The 13499-nt window shown below is 39.0% G+C and overlaps 1 protein-coding gene across 3 annotated transcripts in view; it reads left to right on the forward strand.

Moving 5' to 3' along the window:
- ARHGAP15 (Rho GTPase activating protein 15) overlaps positions 1-13499 on the forward strand; it is a 608201-nt gene that overhangs the window by 74436 nt on the left and 520266 nt on the right. For all 3 annotated transcript variants that reach the window (XM_077861593.1, XM_077861594.1, XM_077861595.1), the window contains one exon: positions 9235-9303. In XM_077861593.1, the coding sequence (XP_077717719.1) occupies positions 9235-9303 (69 nt within the window). The remainder of the gene's footprint in view (positions 1-9234; positions 9304-13499) is intronic.

Here is a 13499-nt window from a genome sequence, read left to right on the forward strand (position 1 = left end):
CTTAGCCCATTCATAAAGCCACTCTGCACTGAGCAAAATGACTAGAAGACAGAATTCATCACAAAAGAAAGAATCAGAAACAGTATTCTCTCCCACAGAGTGACAGAATAGGGATTACAATTCAAAGTCAGAAAGCCAGTTCAGTGGTACAATTATAAAGCTGCTGGTGGCTCTGGAAAAAAAGCATAAAGGACTCTAGAGACTTTGTTATGCAGAATTTAGATCTAATTAGGCCAAAATTAAAAATAAATTAAATGAGATGCAATCCAAACTGGATGTCCTAACAGCTAGGGTTAAAGAGGAGGAAGAGAGAGTGAGTGACCTAGAAGACAAATTGATTGTAAGGAAGGAAGCTGAGGAAAAAGAGAAAAACAATTAAGAGATCATGAAGAAAGGCTAAAGGAAATAAATGATAGCCTCAGAAGGAAGAATCTACATATAATTGGGGTTCCAGAAGATGCCAAGAGGGAGAGAGGCCCAGAAAATATATTTAATAAATCATAGCAGAGAACTTCCCTAATTTGGGGAAGGAAACAGGCATTCCAATCCAGGAGATAGAGAGCCCCCCCCCCCAAATCAATAAAAACTGTTCAACACCTCGACATTTAATAGTGAAACTTGCAAATTGCAAAGATAAAGAGAAAATCCTTAAAACAGTGAGAGATAAGAGACCCCTAACTTATATGGGGAAAAGTATTAGGTTAACAGAAGACCTGTCCACAGAGACCTGGCAGACCAGAAAGGGCTGGCAGGATATATTCAGGGTCCTAAATGAGAAGAACATGCAGCCAAGAATACTCTATTCAGCAAGGCTCTCATTCAGAATAGAAGGAGAGATAAAGAGCTTCCAGGATAGGCAGAAACTGAAGGAATATATGACCACCAAACTCACTCTGCAAGAAGTATTAAGTGAGACCCTGTGAAAGAAAAAGGGAATCCAAGGGAGACAGAACATAAGAGACTCCTAACTCTGGGATCCCTGGGTGGCGCAGTGGTTTAGCACCTGCCTTTGGCCCAGGGCGTGATCCTGGAGACCCGGGATAGAATCCCACGTCGGGCTCCCAGTGCATGGAGCCTGCTTCTCCCTCTGCCTGTGTCTCTGCCTCTCTCTCTCTCTCTCTGTGACTATCATAAATAAATAAAAATAAAAAAAAAAAAGAGAGACTCCTAACTCTGGAAAATGAACAAGGGGTAGTGGAAGGGGAGGTGGGCGGGTGGTTGGGGTGACTGGGTGACGGGCACTGAGGGAGCACTTGACGGGATAAGCACTGGGCGTTATGCTATATGTTGACAAATCGAACTCCAATAAAAAAAATACAAAAAAGGGGGAGGGGACCAAAGAAACAATCCACAAAAACAAGTACAGTATAGGTAATACTATGACACTAAATTCATATCTTTCAATAGTTACTCTGAACTTGAATGGACTAAATGATCCCATCAAAAGATGCAGTGTATTTGAACTGGATAAAAAAGAAAGACCCTTCTATTTGCTGTCCACAAGAGACTCATTTTAGACCTAAGAACACCTCCGGCCTGAAAATGAAAGGGTGAAGAACCATTTACCATTCAAGTGGTCCTCAAAAGAAAGCAGGGGTAGCCATCCTCATACCAGATACCAGATACATTAAAGTTTATCCCAAAGACTCTAGTAAGAGATGAAGAGGAACACTATATTATACTTAAAGGATCTATCCAACAAGAGGACCTAACAATCATGAATATTTATGCCTCTAATGTGGGAGCTGCCAAGTGTATCAATCAATTAATAACCAAGGTAAAGAGATACTTAGATAATAATACACTAATAGTAGGAGACTTCAACACAAAACTTTCTGCAAATGACAGATATTCTTAGCAGAACATCATCAAAGAAGCAAGGGCCTTAAATGATACACTGGACCAGATGGATTTCACAGATATTTACAGAACTTTGCCTCCGAACGCAACTGAAAACACATCCTTCTCAAATGCACATGGAACTTTATCCAGAATAGACCACATACTGGGTCACAAATCAGGTCTCAACCAATACCAAAAGATTGGGATTGTCCGCTGCATATTTTTAGACCACAATGCTTTGAAACTAGAACTCAATCACAAGAAGAAATTTGGAAGAAATTCAAACATGTGAAGTTTAAAGAGCATCCTGCTGAAAGACGAATGGGTCAATCAGGAAATTAGAGAAGAATTAAAAAGATTCATGGAAACTAATGAAAACAAAGATACAACCATTCAAAATGTTTGAGATATACGCAAACGCAGTCCTAAGAGGGAAATACATTGCAATACAAGCCTCCCTCAAAAAGTTGGAAAAAAACTCAAATACACAAGCTAACCTTGCACCTAAAGGAACTGGAGAAAGGACAGCAAGTAAAACCTAACAAGCAGAAAAAGAGAGATAATAAAGATTCAAACAGAACTCAATGAAATAAAGACCATAAGAACTGTGGAACAGATCAACAAAACCAGGAGTTGGTTCTTTGAAAGAATTAATAGGATAGATAAACCATTAGCCAACCTTACTAAAAAGAAAAGGACTCAAATTAATAAAATCATGAGTAAAAGAGGAGAGATCACAACCAATACCAAGGAAATACAAACGATTTTTAAAATGTATTATGAGCAGCTATATGCCAACAAATTAGGCAATCTAGAAGAAATGGATGCATTTCTGGAAAACCACAAATTACCAACACTGAAACAGGAAGAAATAGAAAACCCAAACAGGCCAATAACCAGGGAGGAAATTGAAGCAGTCATCAAAAACCTCCCAAGACACAAAAGTCCAGGGCTAGATGGCTTCTCAGGGAAATTCTATCAAACTTTTTAAAAAAGATTTTATTTATTTATTCATGAAAGACGAGAGAGAGAGAGAGAGAGAGAGAGTGAGAGAGAGATGCAGAGACACAGACAGAGAGAGAAGCAGTCTCCATGCAGGAAGCCTGATGTGGGACTCGATCTTGGGTCTCCAGGATCATGCCCTGGGCCAAAGGTGGCACTAAACCACTGAGCCACTGGGCTGCCCTCTATCAAACTTTTAAAGAAGAAATAATATCTATTCTACTAAAGCTGTTCTGAAGGATAGAAAGGGATGAAATACTTCCAAACACGTTTTATGAGGCCAGCATCACCTTGATTCCAAAACTAGACAAAGACCCCACTAAAAGAATTATAGACTAATATCCCTGATGTACATAGATGCAAAAGTTCTCAACAAGATGCTAGCCAATAGGATCCAACAGTACATTAAAAAGATTATTCACCATGACCAAGTGGGATTTATCCCTGGGATGCAAGGCTAGTTCAACACTCATAAAACAATCAATGTGATAGAGCATATCAATAAGATAAAAAACAAGAACCATATGATCCTCTCAATAGATCAGATAAATCATTTGACAAAATACAGCACCCGTTCCTGATCAAAACTCTTCAGAGTGTAGGGATAGAGAGAACATTCCGCAGCATCTTAAAAGCAATCTATAAAAAGCCCACAGCAAATATTATTCTCAATGGGGAAACACTGGGAGCCTTTCTCCTAAGATCAGGAACACGACAGGGATGTCCACTCTTACCACTGCTATTCAACATAGTAGTAGAAGTCCTAGCCTCAGCAATCAGACAACAAAAATAAATAAAAGGCCTTCAAATTGGCAAAGAAGAAGTCAAACTCTCCCTCTTTGCAGATGACATGATACTGTACATAGAAAACCCAAAAGACTCCACCCCAAGATTTCTAGAACTCATAAAGCAATTCAGCAGTGTGGCAGGATACAAAATTAATGCCCAGAAATCAGTGGCATTTCTATACACTAACAATGAGACTGAAGAAAGAGAAATTAAGGAGTCAATCCCATTTACAATTGCACCCAAAAGCATAAGATACCTAGAAATAAACCTAACCAAAGAGGTAAATCTTAGGTAAAGATCTATACCATAAAAACTACAGAACACTTCTGAAAGAAATTGAGGAAGACACAAAGAGATGGAAAAATATTCCATGCTCATGGATTGGAAGAATTAATATTGTGAAAATGTCAATGCTACCCAGGGCAATTCACACATTTAATGGAATCCCTATCAAAATACCATGGACTTTATTCAGAGAGTTGGAACAAATAATCTTAAGATTTGTGTGGAATTGGAAGAGACCCCGAATAGCCAGGGGAATATTGAAAAAGAAAACCATAGCTGGGGCATCACAATGCCAGATTTCAGGTTGTACTACAAAGCCGTGGTCATCAAGACAGTGTGGTACTGGCACAAAAACAGACACATAGATCAATGGAACAGAATAGAGAACCCAGAAATGGGCCCTCAACTCTATGGTCAACTAATATTCAACAAAGCAAGAAAGACTATCCACTGGAAAAAGGACAGTCTCTTCAATAAATGGGGCTGGAAAATTGGACAGCCACGTGCAGAAGATTGAAACTAGACCATTTTCTTACACCTTACACAAAGATAAACTCAAAATGGATAAAAGATCTAAATGTGAAACAAGAATCCATCAAAATCCTAGAGGAGAACACAGGCAACACCATTTCTGAACTTGGCCATAGCAATTTCTTGCAAGATATATCTATGAAGGCAAAGGAAATAGAAGCAAAAATGAACTATTGGGACTTAATCAGGATAAAAACCTTCTGCACAGCAAAAGAAACAGTCCACAAAACTAAAAGACAACCTATAGAATGGGAGAAGCTATTTTCAAATGACCTATCAGATAAAGGGCTAGTATACAAGATCTATAAAGAACTTATCAAAGTCAACACCCAAGAAACAAACAATCCAATCATGAAATGGGCAAAAGACATGAACAGACATTTCACCAAAGAAGACATAGACATGGCCAATAAGCACATGAGAAAATGCTCTGCATCACTTGCCATCAGGGAAATACAAATCAAAACCACAATGAGATACCACCTCACACCAGTGAGAATGGTGAAAATTAACAAGACAGGAAACCACAAATGTTGGAGAGGATGTGGAGAAAGGGGAACCCTCTTGCACCATTGGTGGGAATGTGAACTGGTGCAGCCACTCTGGAAAACTGTGTGGAGGTTCCTCAAAGAGTTAAAAATAGATCTGCCCTAAGACCCAGCAATTGCACTGCTGGGGATTTACCCCAAAGATACAGATGCAGGGAAATGGCAGAACTCCTGCACCCCAGTGTTTCTAGCAGAAATGTCCACAATAGCCAAACTGTGGAAGGAGCCTTGGTGTCTGACAGATGAATGGATAAAGAAGATGTGGTCTATGTATACAATGGAATATTACTCAGCCATTAGAAATGACAAATGCCCACCATTTGCTTCAACATGGATGGAACTGGAGGGTATTATGCTGAGTGAAGAAAGTCAGTTGGAGAAGGACAAACATTATATGGTCTCATTCATTTGGGGAATATAAAAAATAGTTAAAGGAATTATAGAGGAACTGAGTGGGAAAAATCAGAAAAGGGGACAAAACATGAGAGACTCCTAACTCTGGGAAACGAACAAGGGGTAGTGGAAGGGGAGGCAGGTGGGGGGATGAGGTGACTGAGTGATGGGCACTGAGGAGGACTAGGTGCTATACTAGGATCACAGGATACTAGGACACTATCCTTGACAGGATGAGCATTAGGTGCTATACTACATATTGGCAAATAAAACTTCAATAAAATATATGAATAAAAAAGTAAAAAAAAATTAAATATTGAAATAATTTTTCCCCAAAATTTCAGTCATTTGTTTGTGGACTTTTTCTCCATATTGCACATTACATAGTACTTACTTAATTGTATTATTTACACTTTATTTTATTTTACTCTTTTTTTTTTTTTTAAGATTTTATTTGTTCATTTGAGAGTGAAAGAGAGAGAGTATGAGCAATGGGGGGAGAGAGAGAAGTAGATTCCTTGCTGAGCAGGAAGCCTGATGCAGGGCTGGATCCTAAGACCCTGGGATCATGACCTCAGCCAAAGGCAGAGGCTTAATCAAATGAGCCACCTGGGCACCCCTTTACTCTATTTTAATGGAAAATGTATTCATACCACTAATAAAGGGCTTTGTGTGTAAAATTTTCTGCTGAACCTTAAGACTGTGTGTATGATAATTAAGACATTCATCAGCTAAAATAATCTCTTGTGCCCTTGGCAATATATACACAACACATTTTAAAAACATTGCCTTATAGGACAACTTCCTAGTGACTAGAAGAGAATATTTAGAGGCTGGTAGGCCAATACACCCACCACAATCTAGAAGTGGTAGGATAAAGGAAAGCATGGGTTGACCATAGAAGAAATGGTTAAACTGACACAAAGGGAAGTCCAGGTGCTTATTCATCAATGCTGTGGAGACATTACTTGATACTACTTTCTCTAACATTTAAAGCTTGAGGTAACATATGCTAGGAGAATGATTTTTAGCCCAAGACTGGAAATCCAACAAGTTTCACGGAAATGGAACAAGAAAAAAAAAAATCCCAGAACTCTTCCACTCTTGTAAATTTTATGTAAGACATTTATATTAAATTTTCAGTGAAGATAATAAACCTTAGTTTAATGACTAATAGTTAACAGAAGTCAGTTCCAAATGCATAGCAGTACAAAATAAATGCCTGGTTCCTTAAAAGGTTTTAATACCCAACATATATGTGAATATATATATATATTCATTTCAATGTGAATTAAGATCAACTATGGTTGTTTTATTTAGGATAATGCTAGGACCTGTAAAATTCTCTACAATACACAATGGCTCCAAGAAATAGAAGTTTATTTCTCACACTGAAGCAGTTAAAAAGGAAATTTTCTACAGGAACTCTCCTTACTTTCTACTTTTCTCTAAGTATAAAATTAGTCCAAAATAAAAGGTTTACTAAATAACACAAAATGAGCTTTCCTGGCCAATATTTGGCTTTTCTCCACATGGTGATTCAGTCTTCTTCCATCTTGCATCGTCAGCCTCTTGCAGGGCCTCCTTCAGTGTTCCCTGGAAGCCAGTGCATGAGGTAGGAGGCAGCAGGGAGTGAGGGGAAACACGCCCTGGTTACTAGCTTTGAATGGGGAGAGCTGCTCATGGGTTCTGCTCAGATCCGGTTGTTCTGAACGAGTCACGTGGCCCCTCCTCACTGCAAGGCAGGTTGAGAAATGCAGTCTAGAGATAGGCCCAGGAGAAAGGACAGAATTTTGATGAGCAGGGAATGGGGTCTGCTACAGTCGTCCCCTCCCTCACCATACATTGGTTTGCACCTATCTTCCAACACTTAGAAATGTATCTATGCGTCTCCCCAGAGAAGATGACCCCAAGTCCCATGCAGTTACTACATCAAACTCCAAGAGCCGAATAGCAATAAATAACTCTTTACCAAGCCAATTTCTTTCTAGGGGGTTCAAGGTTTAGAACCTGAAGAAATGAATTCTCTGTTCTGTTTTCCCCATCACATCCAATAGACGATGGTGGACAAGAGCTTGGTAACTAGAAACAAACACACAAACTCCTCTCATTTGTAAAGGAAATAAATGGTAAATGGCCAACAGTCACTTGACCCAAATGATTATTAAAGTCTGCTGGGCAGGCCTGTGAGACTCCTGCCCCAACAGCAGAGTCAGTTCCTCACTCTCCTGGTTCTCCTTTCTGGCATAACTCCCCATGCCCATTGTTCTCCAAGGTTTCTGGCTCTGCTTTCTGGAGGCTCTTCCTTCCTGGTTATCCCCCACCCCCACCCCCTGGCCACATTGAATGTGAGCTTTGAAGAGAATGGCTCCCTTGGAGTTGTATTGCCTTACAATTCGGTTTTGTGGAGCAAATATGGGGTGCAAGGGTTGTATAGAGTCACAGGTTTTTGAGGCCAGGCCTCTGGTCTCTTTGCTAATGCAATTCTCTCAAAATCCTAAAAGACATTGATTGAATTTCTTCTCAGTTACATGTGCCAATAACTAGAGTCAATGGCATCCAAAGTTCTTTTCTAGACAGTTCTCAGGACTGCTTTATTTCCTTACTACCTCAACTCATCCCGGTCTCTCTTTTTCTCTCTCTCATTCCTCCTTTTCCTACTTCCTGTCTCTTTTGCCTTACCCAACCCCCTTCATTTAAAATACTGGAAAAATCCTGTCTAGTAAAATAGTATTATTAATTGGAGCTTCTGTTTAAATTATCAAACAATACAATATTTCATTATAAATTCCTTCTTTTTCTCTTTTTTGTTTTATTACAGAATCAGTCTGTGATGCATCTTTGGCAGAAACAAGAACAGACATTTTAACAATTTTGTTCCAAAAACACTAATCCATTGATTATCGTGTATTTAAATACATCTGTAGAAGCAGATATGAAATATAGAGGTATAAAACAATGATTTTTTTTATGCCTACAGAATCTGGTAAAAAATTCAGATAAGATACAGCAGGAACACCTTGTCTTTACTACACAGTGTTTGAGGCTTCTACTGGGACTTGAAGCATGGGGCTGACTCAAAGGTTGGCAGAGGGAACCATCAGAAAATGCCTATACTCCTATGATTGGCAGTTGATATTGTCTGCTAGAACCTCAGCTAGTCTCTCAGCCAGAAACCCTATGAGGTCTCTCCCTGTGATCTTTCTGTGTGAGATGATTTGGACTTCATCTTCACCCAACAGGATGAGTATTTTCCAAATTTGAGGGTTCTCAGAGAATAAGGAGGAAGTGCATGACATTTTTATGCTCTAAAATTTTAAGTCATGTAGTGTCCCTTCTGCTCTATTTTTTGACTGAAGAAGACATAAAGCTCTAACCAGGTTCAAAATGAAAGAACATAGACCCCACCCCTTGATAGGAGGAGCGTCAAAGTTATATGGAATAGGAGATATTGTTGCAGCCAGAAATCTTTGAGTACAAATTGGTCAATGTCTAAACATTTACTTTCTATTTTAGATCTACTTTGACTCCTTAAATGAATCTTAATATGGTTATTTACCTGTGTACTTTTATGAAAATACGCTTTTTAAAACCATTTATAGGGACACCTGGGTGGCTCAGTGGTTGAGTGTCTGCCTTCGGCTCAGGGCATGATCCCAGAGTCCCAGGATCGAGTCCTACATTGGGCTTCTTATATGGAGCCTGCTTCTCCTTCCTCTGCCTATGTCTCTGCCTCTCTCTGTGTGTCTCTCATGAATAAATAAGTAAAATCTTTAAAAATATATATAGCTTCTTTTTTTGGAGAAAAAAGTATAAAAAATATCAAATGTCAATATTTTTGCAGATATCCCGACACAGAAGGAATCATTCACAGCATGTCTTGAAAGATGTCATTACTCCATTGGAACAGTTGGTAAGTCTATTTCCCTGTAATTCTGTATTATTTATCTACTACTACAGAATAAATTATTCCTAAACTCAACAACTTAAAATAGCATGCATTACTATCTCATGTTTGTGTGGGTCAGGGATCCAGGCATGGCTTAGCTGTGCCAGAGTCCTCTGGTTCACAGTTCTTCAAAAGATTTCAATCAAACTTTAAGTAGGAATTGGAGTCACATCTGAAGGTTTGATTGGGGAAGGATCTGCCTTCCTGTTCATGCACATGATTGTTGGCAGGGTTCAGTTCCTCCAGGAATGTGGTCCAGAGGCTGCTCTCAGTTCCCTGTCACATGGGCCTCACCAGTAGAGCCATGCTAGCAATTCTGCTAGCGAGACAGAAGGTGAAATCTTTTGTAACCTAATCATAGTAGTGATATCCTGTCAACTTTTCCATGTTCTCTTGGTCAGAATCAAGTCACTAAGTCCAGTCTATACTCAAGAAGAAGGGACTACACAAAACTGTGAATTACAGGAAGCAGAGATTTTTTGGGACCTATTGTACTTATGACAATTTTTTTTAAAGAAAAATTTAATCCTAGGGTGCCTGGGCGGCTCAGTTGGTTGAGCATCTAACTCTTGGCTTTAGCTCAGATTGTGATCTCAGGGTCATGAGATCAAGCCCTGTGTTGGGCTCTGCACTCAGTGTGGAGTCTGCTTGAGTTTCTCTCTCTCTCTTCCTCTGCCATTCCCACTCATGCTCTCTCTCTCTCTCTCTCTCTCTAAAATAAATGAATAATTTTTTAAAGGAAAAAATTAATCCCTTACCAGTAGATTCTAAGGCCACTAAAGCATGAATTTTTTGTTTCCATTTTTGTTTATTGTTTTATCCTAATGACTAGAAAAGTGCCTGAAACATTGTAAATAACATGAATGAAATATTAGAGATATCTTAAAAACACATGAGCCCAACTTTCCTGATATGTTCTGACACTTCTTTCTGTTAATGATTCCTTTTTGATAAACATAACACCATTTTTCTTTATGCTTATCCTTCCTGCTAAATTTCACATTGGCCAACATGCTTCCAGTTTCATGGGCTTATAGGACACTGCACTGAGATGACTTGATTTCTAGCTTTTCCCTGCTATTCCATCCCTATTATCTTTGGGCTTTCTCATCCTCAACACCAAAAATATTTCTTTTTCTAGTTCAGTTCTCTCTTTCATTGTTCATGTTCTAGATCCCTCATCTCTACTCTAGCCATTGCTCCACTACTTTCTTTGTTTTAGAATAAAAATTCCTTACAAGGATTGACTACCTTTTTTGTTGTCAATTTCTCCCCTCCTTTATCTCTTGAACCAACTCCATTTAGTCTTTTATCTCAACTGCTAATCTCCTATCAAGGTCATCAATTGCTTCCATATTGCTAAACCCATAGATAAAGTCTCAGTTTTCTCATTAGATCTGAGCAGTTTTTTTTTTTTAAGATTTTATTCACTTATTCATGAGAGAGATACAGAGAAAGGCAGAGACATGAGACACAGAGAAAGGCAGAGACATAGGCAGAAGAAGAAGCAGGCCCTTTGCAGGGAGCCCTATGTGGGACTTGATCTTAGGACCCCAGGGTCATGATCTGAGCTAAAGGCAGATGTTCAACCACTGAGCCACCGGGGCCACCAGGGTGCCCAGACCTGAGAAATTAACCCAGTTGATAACTCTCTCTTTTTTTAAAATAATTTTTTAAAAGATTTTATTTATTCATTCATGAGAGACAGAGAGAGAAAGAGAGAGAGAATGAGAGAGAGAGAGGCAGAGACACAGGCATAGGGAGAAGCAGGCTCCATGCAGGGAGCCTGACATAGGACTCGATCCCAGGTCTCCAGGATCAGGCCCTGGGCCAAAGGCAGGCACTAAACCACTGAGCCACCTGGGCTGCCCTGATAACTCTCTTTGAAACACTTTCCTCATATGACTGCCATGAGTAAATCGCTTTCTTATGGAGCTTCAGTGAATTAAATAGCCACCCATGTTCCATTAAATAGAATTCCATTTTGCCCAGGCCTTCAAATGCTTGTGATGGCACCCGCACCCCTCCCCTGGACTCCATTGTGCCCCTCCCAGTGATATTGTGTAGCAGTTCCATACCAATCTTCAGGAAACAGTACTTTTATTACTTCATTTTCCTTGTGAAAGCATTCAACAGCCTCTAATTCTCTATGACATCAAATTTATAGATTTCTCTCATGGTCTCTGATTTATCTTATCTACTCCCAAATATACACCCTCAAACCAGGGATGGTAACATCATTAAGACACATCTTTTACCCTGAGGGAACTTGGGTTTTCTGTGACAACTGTTATCCTCACAGCACTCTTTTGTGTTGTTCACCCTCAGTTCATGGGTAATAGGCTTGTTCCATGGCTACGCTGTAATGCTTTGAAGTTAGGGGTTAGGACTTATATTTTCTTTATTATTTCATACTTCGTCTTACATTGCTTTTGGCACGAGGGCTTGTTCAGAAAAGACATGTTTGTCAACTGATTTAATAATAAGATATTAATGGTGTATTAAAAGTATATTGTTGATTTAGATGTTAATAAATATATGCCTGCTATTTATAGAAGTTCTTTGTGAGAGAGATTCTCTAAAACCTGCCGAGGAGGAGGCATGGATGGCCAGGGGGAGAGAGAGAATCCCAAGCAGGCTCCACACCCAACACAGAGCCCAACATGGGGCTCAATCTCACGAACCTGAGATCATGACCTGAGCTGAAATCAAGAGTTGGTTGCTTAACCGACTGAGCCACCCAAGCACCCCTGATTAACTTTTAACTATCCATTACCATTCATACCAAGACTTGAATTATTTTCTAAAACCTATAAAGTTTTCTTTATGTTTGACTAATCTAACCTTATATTATATTTACCTAGACACACATACTTTTCCTCACAAATATGGTTATGTTCCTCACTTTCATCTCTACTACTCTCCTCCCTTCCACTATTGCTTCAACCAGAGGTTCTCGCAATAGTCTCCCTTAGCAGTACCAACCAGGATGACCTATTAAACATGCAATAATATACATTGAAGCATTTTAGAAAATAATAAAATTCTTTAAGTCATTATTTTTACCATATGGATTTTTGAGCTTATTTATGTCCAACATTTTTTGCTGTATAAATCCCATTTCCTTGATTTCAGAACTCCCCTGAACATTTTCTAGAAACCATGAGAAACCTTGGCTTTAAGCATAACTGGCAAAAGTGCATCATTAGATCTATCCCATTGGAGAAAAATGATTCACTTTTTAAAAGTGGAATCTGCCATGGTGGGTATGCCAATAGATGCTATCACTCTCCAGTAGCCAGGCTTCACTTTTCAATGGCCCCTTTAATGAAGTAGATAATGATCAACATGGTTAAACAGAAGCATAATGCATTTGTTCTGAATACTGGCAAAAATACATTTCTTGCTGGAGTCTAAAATCTCATGGCGGAAACCACCCAGTTCACTGACAGGTGACGTCATTCATGCCACATGGTATACAAATCCATTTGCTATCAGTGCAAGAGACCTAAATTATTTTCTGGGAATCTGTATGGTTGCTTAACAAATGCTATAATGCAGCAACGATTTTCACCACAAAACGTCAAATATACTAATATGTGTTTGTTTCCCGATCTTGTGTATTTCATGTTGTATCTGTTCATGATACCTAATTATTTTCAGGGCACTTTCCTTTTTTCCCTCAAAGAAATGCTTGACAAAAATAACCATGTTTATAACATGCTAAATTTTTATCATCTTTATTTTTTTTCAAAAGAGTATGAGACAGTCTATGGATAACCCTGCAGGAGTCAAAAGCCTGTGGCAGGTTTTAGAGAATCATCTGCTGCCTCCTGAGCTGGGAGGATTTGTAGGACGGAGCTCAGGAAGTTGCCATGGCTTGGGGGCAAAGCAGGCTTTTGCAGATAAACCTTAAGTCTCAGATTCTACCTTTTGGAGCCAGATATCATTTTGTGGATTAATTAATACTTGTGAGGGTTTTGAGGATGAAAGACATTGTAAGCATACAGTGTTTTCTTATTTTAAAACAAAGGACAGCCACTTTGGGGGAATAATTCTATTGATCAGGCTATGCTTTCCTTAAATCGCAAAAAAAAAAAAAAAAAAAAAAAAGAAAAAAAGAAAAAATTTCCCAAAAGCTCTTCAGGCTTTTAAAATTT

The sequence above is a fragment of the Canis aureus genome, chromosome 20 (genome assembly GCF_053574225.1).
Source record: "Canis aureus isolate CA01 chromosome 20, VMU_Caureus_v.1.0, whole genome shotgun sequence".
NCBI classification, from domain to species: Eukaryota; Metazoa; Chordata; class Mammalia; order Carnivora; family Canidae; genus Canis; species Canis aureus.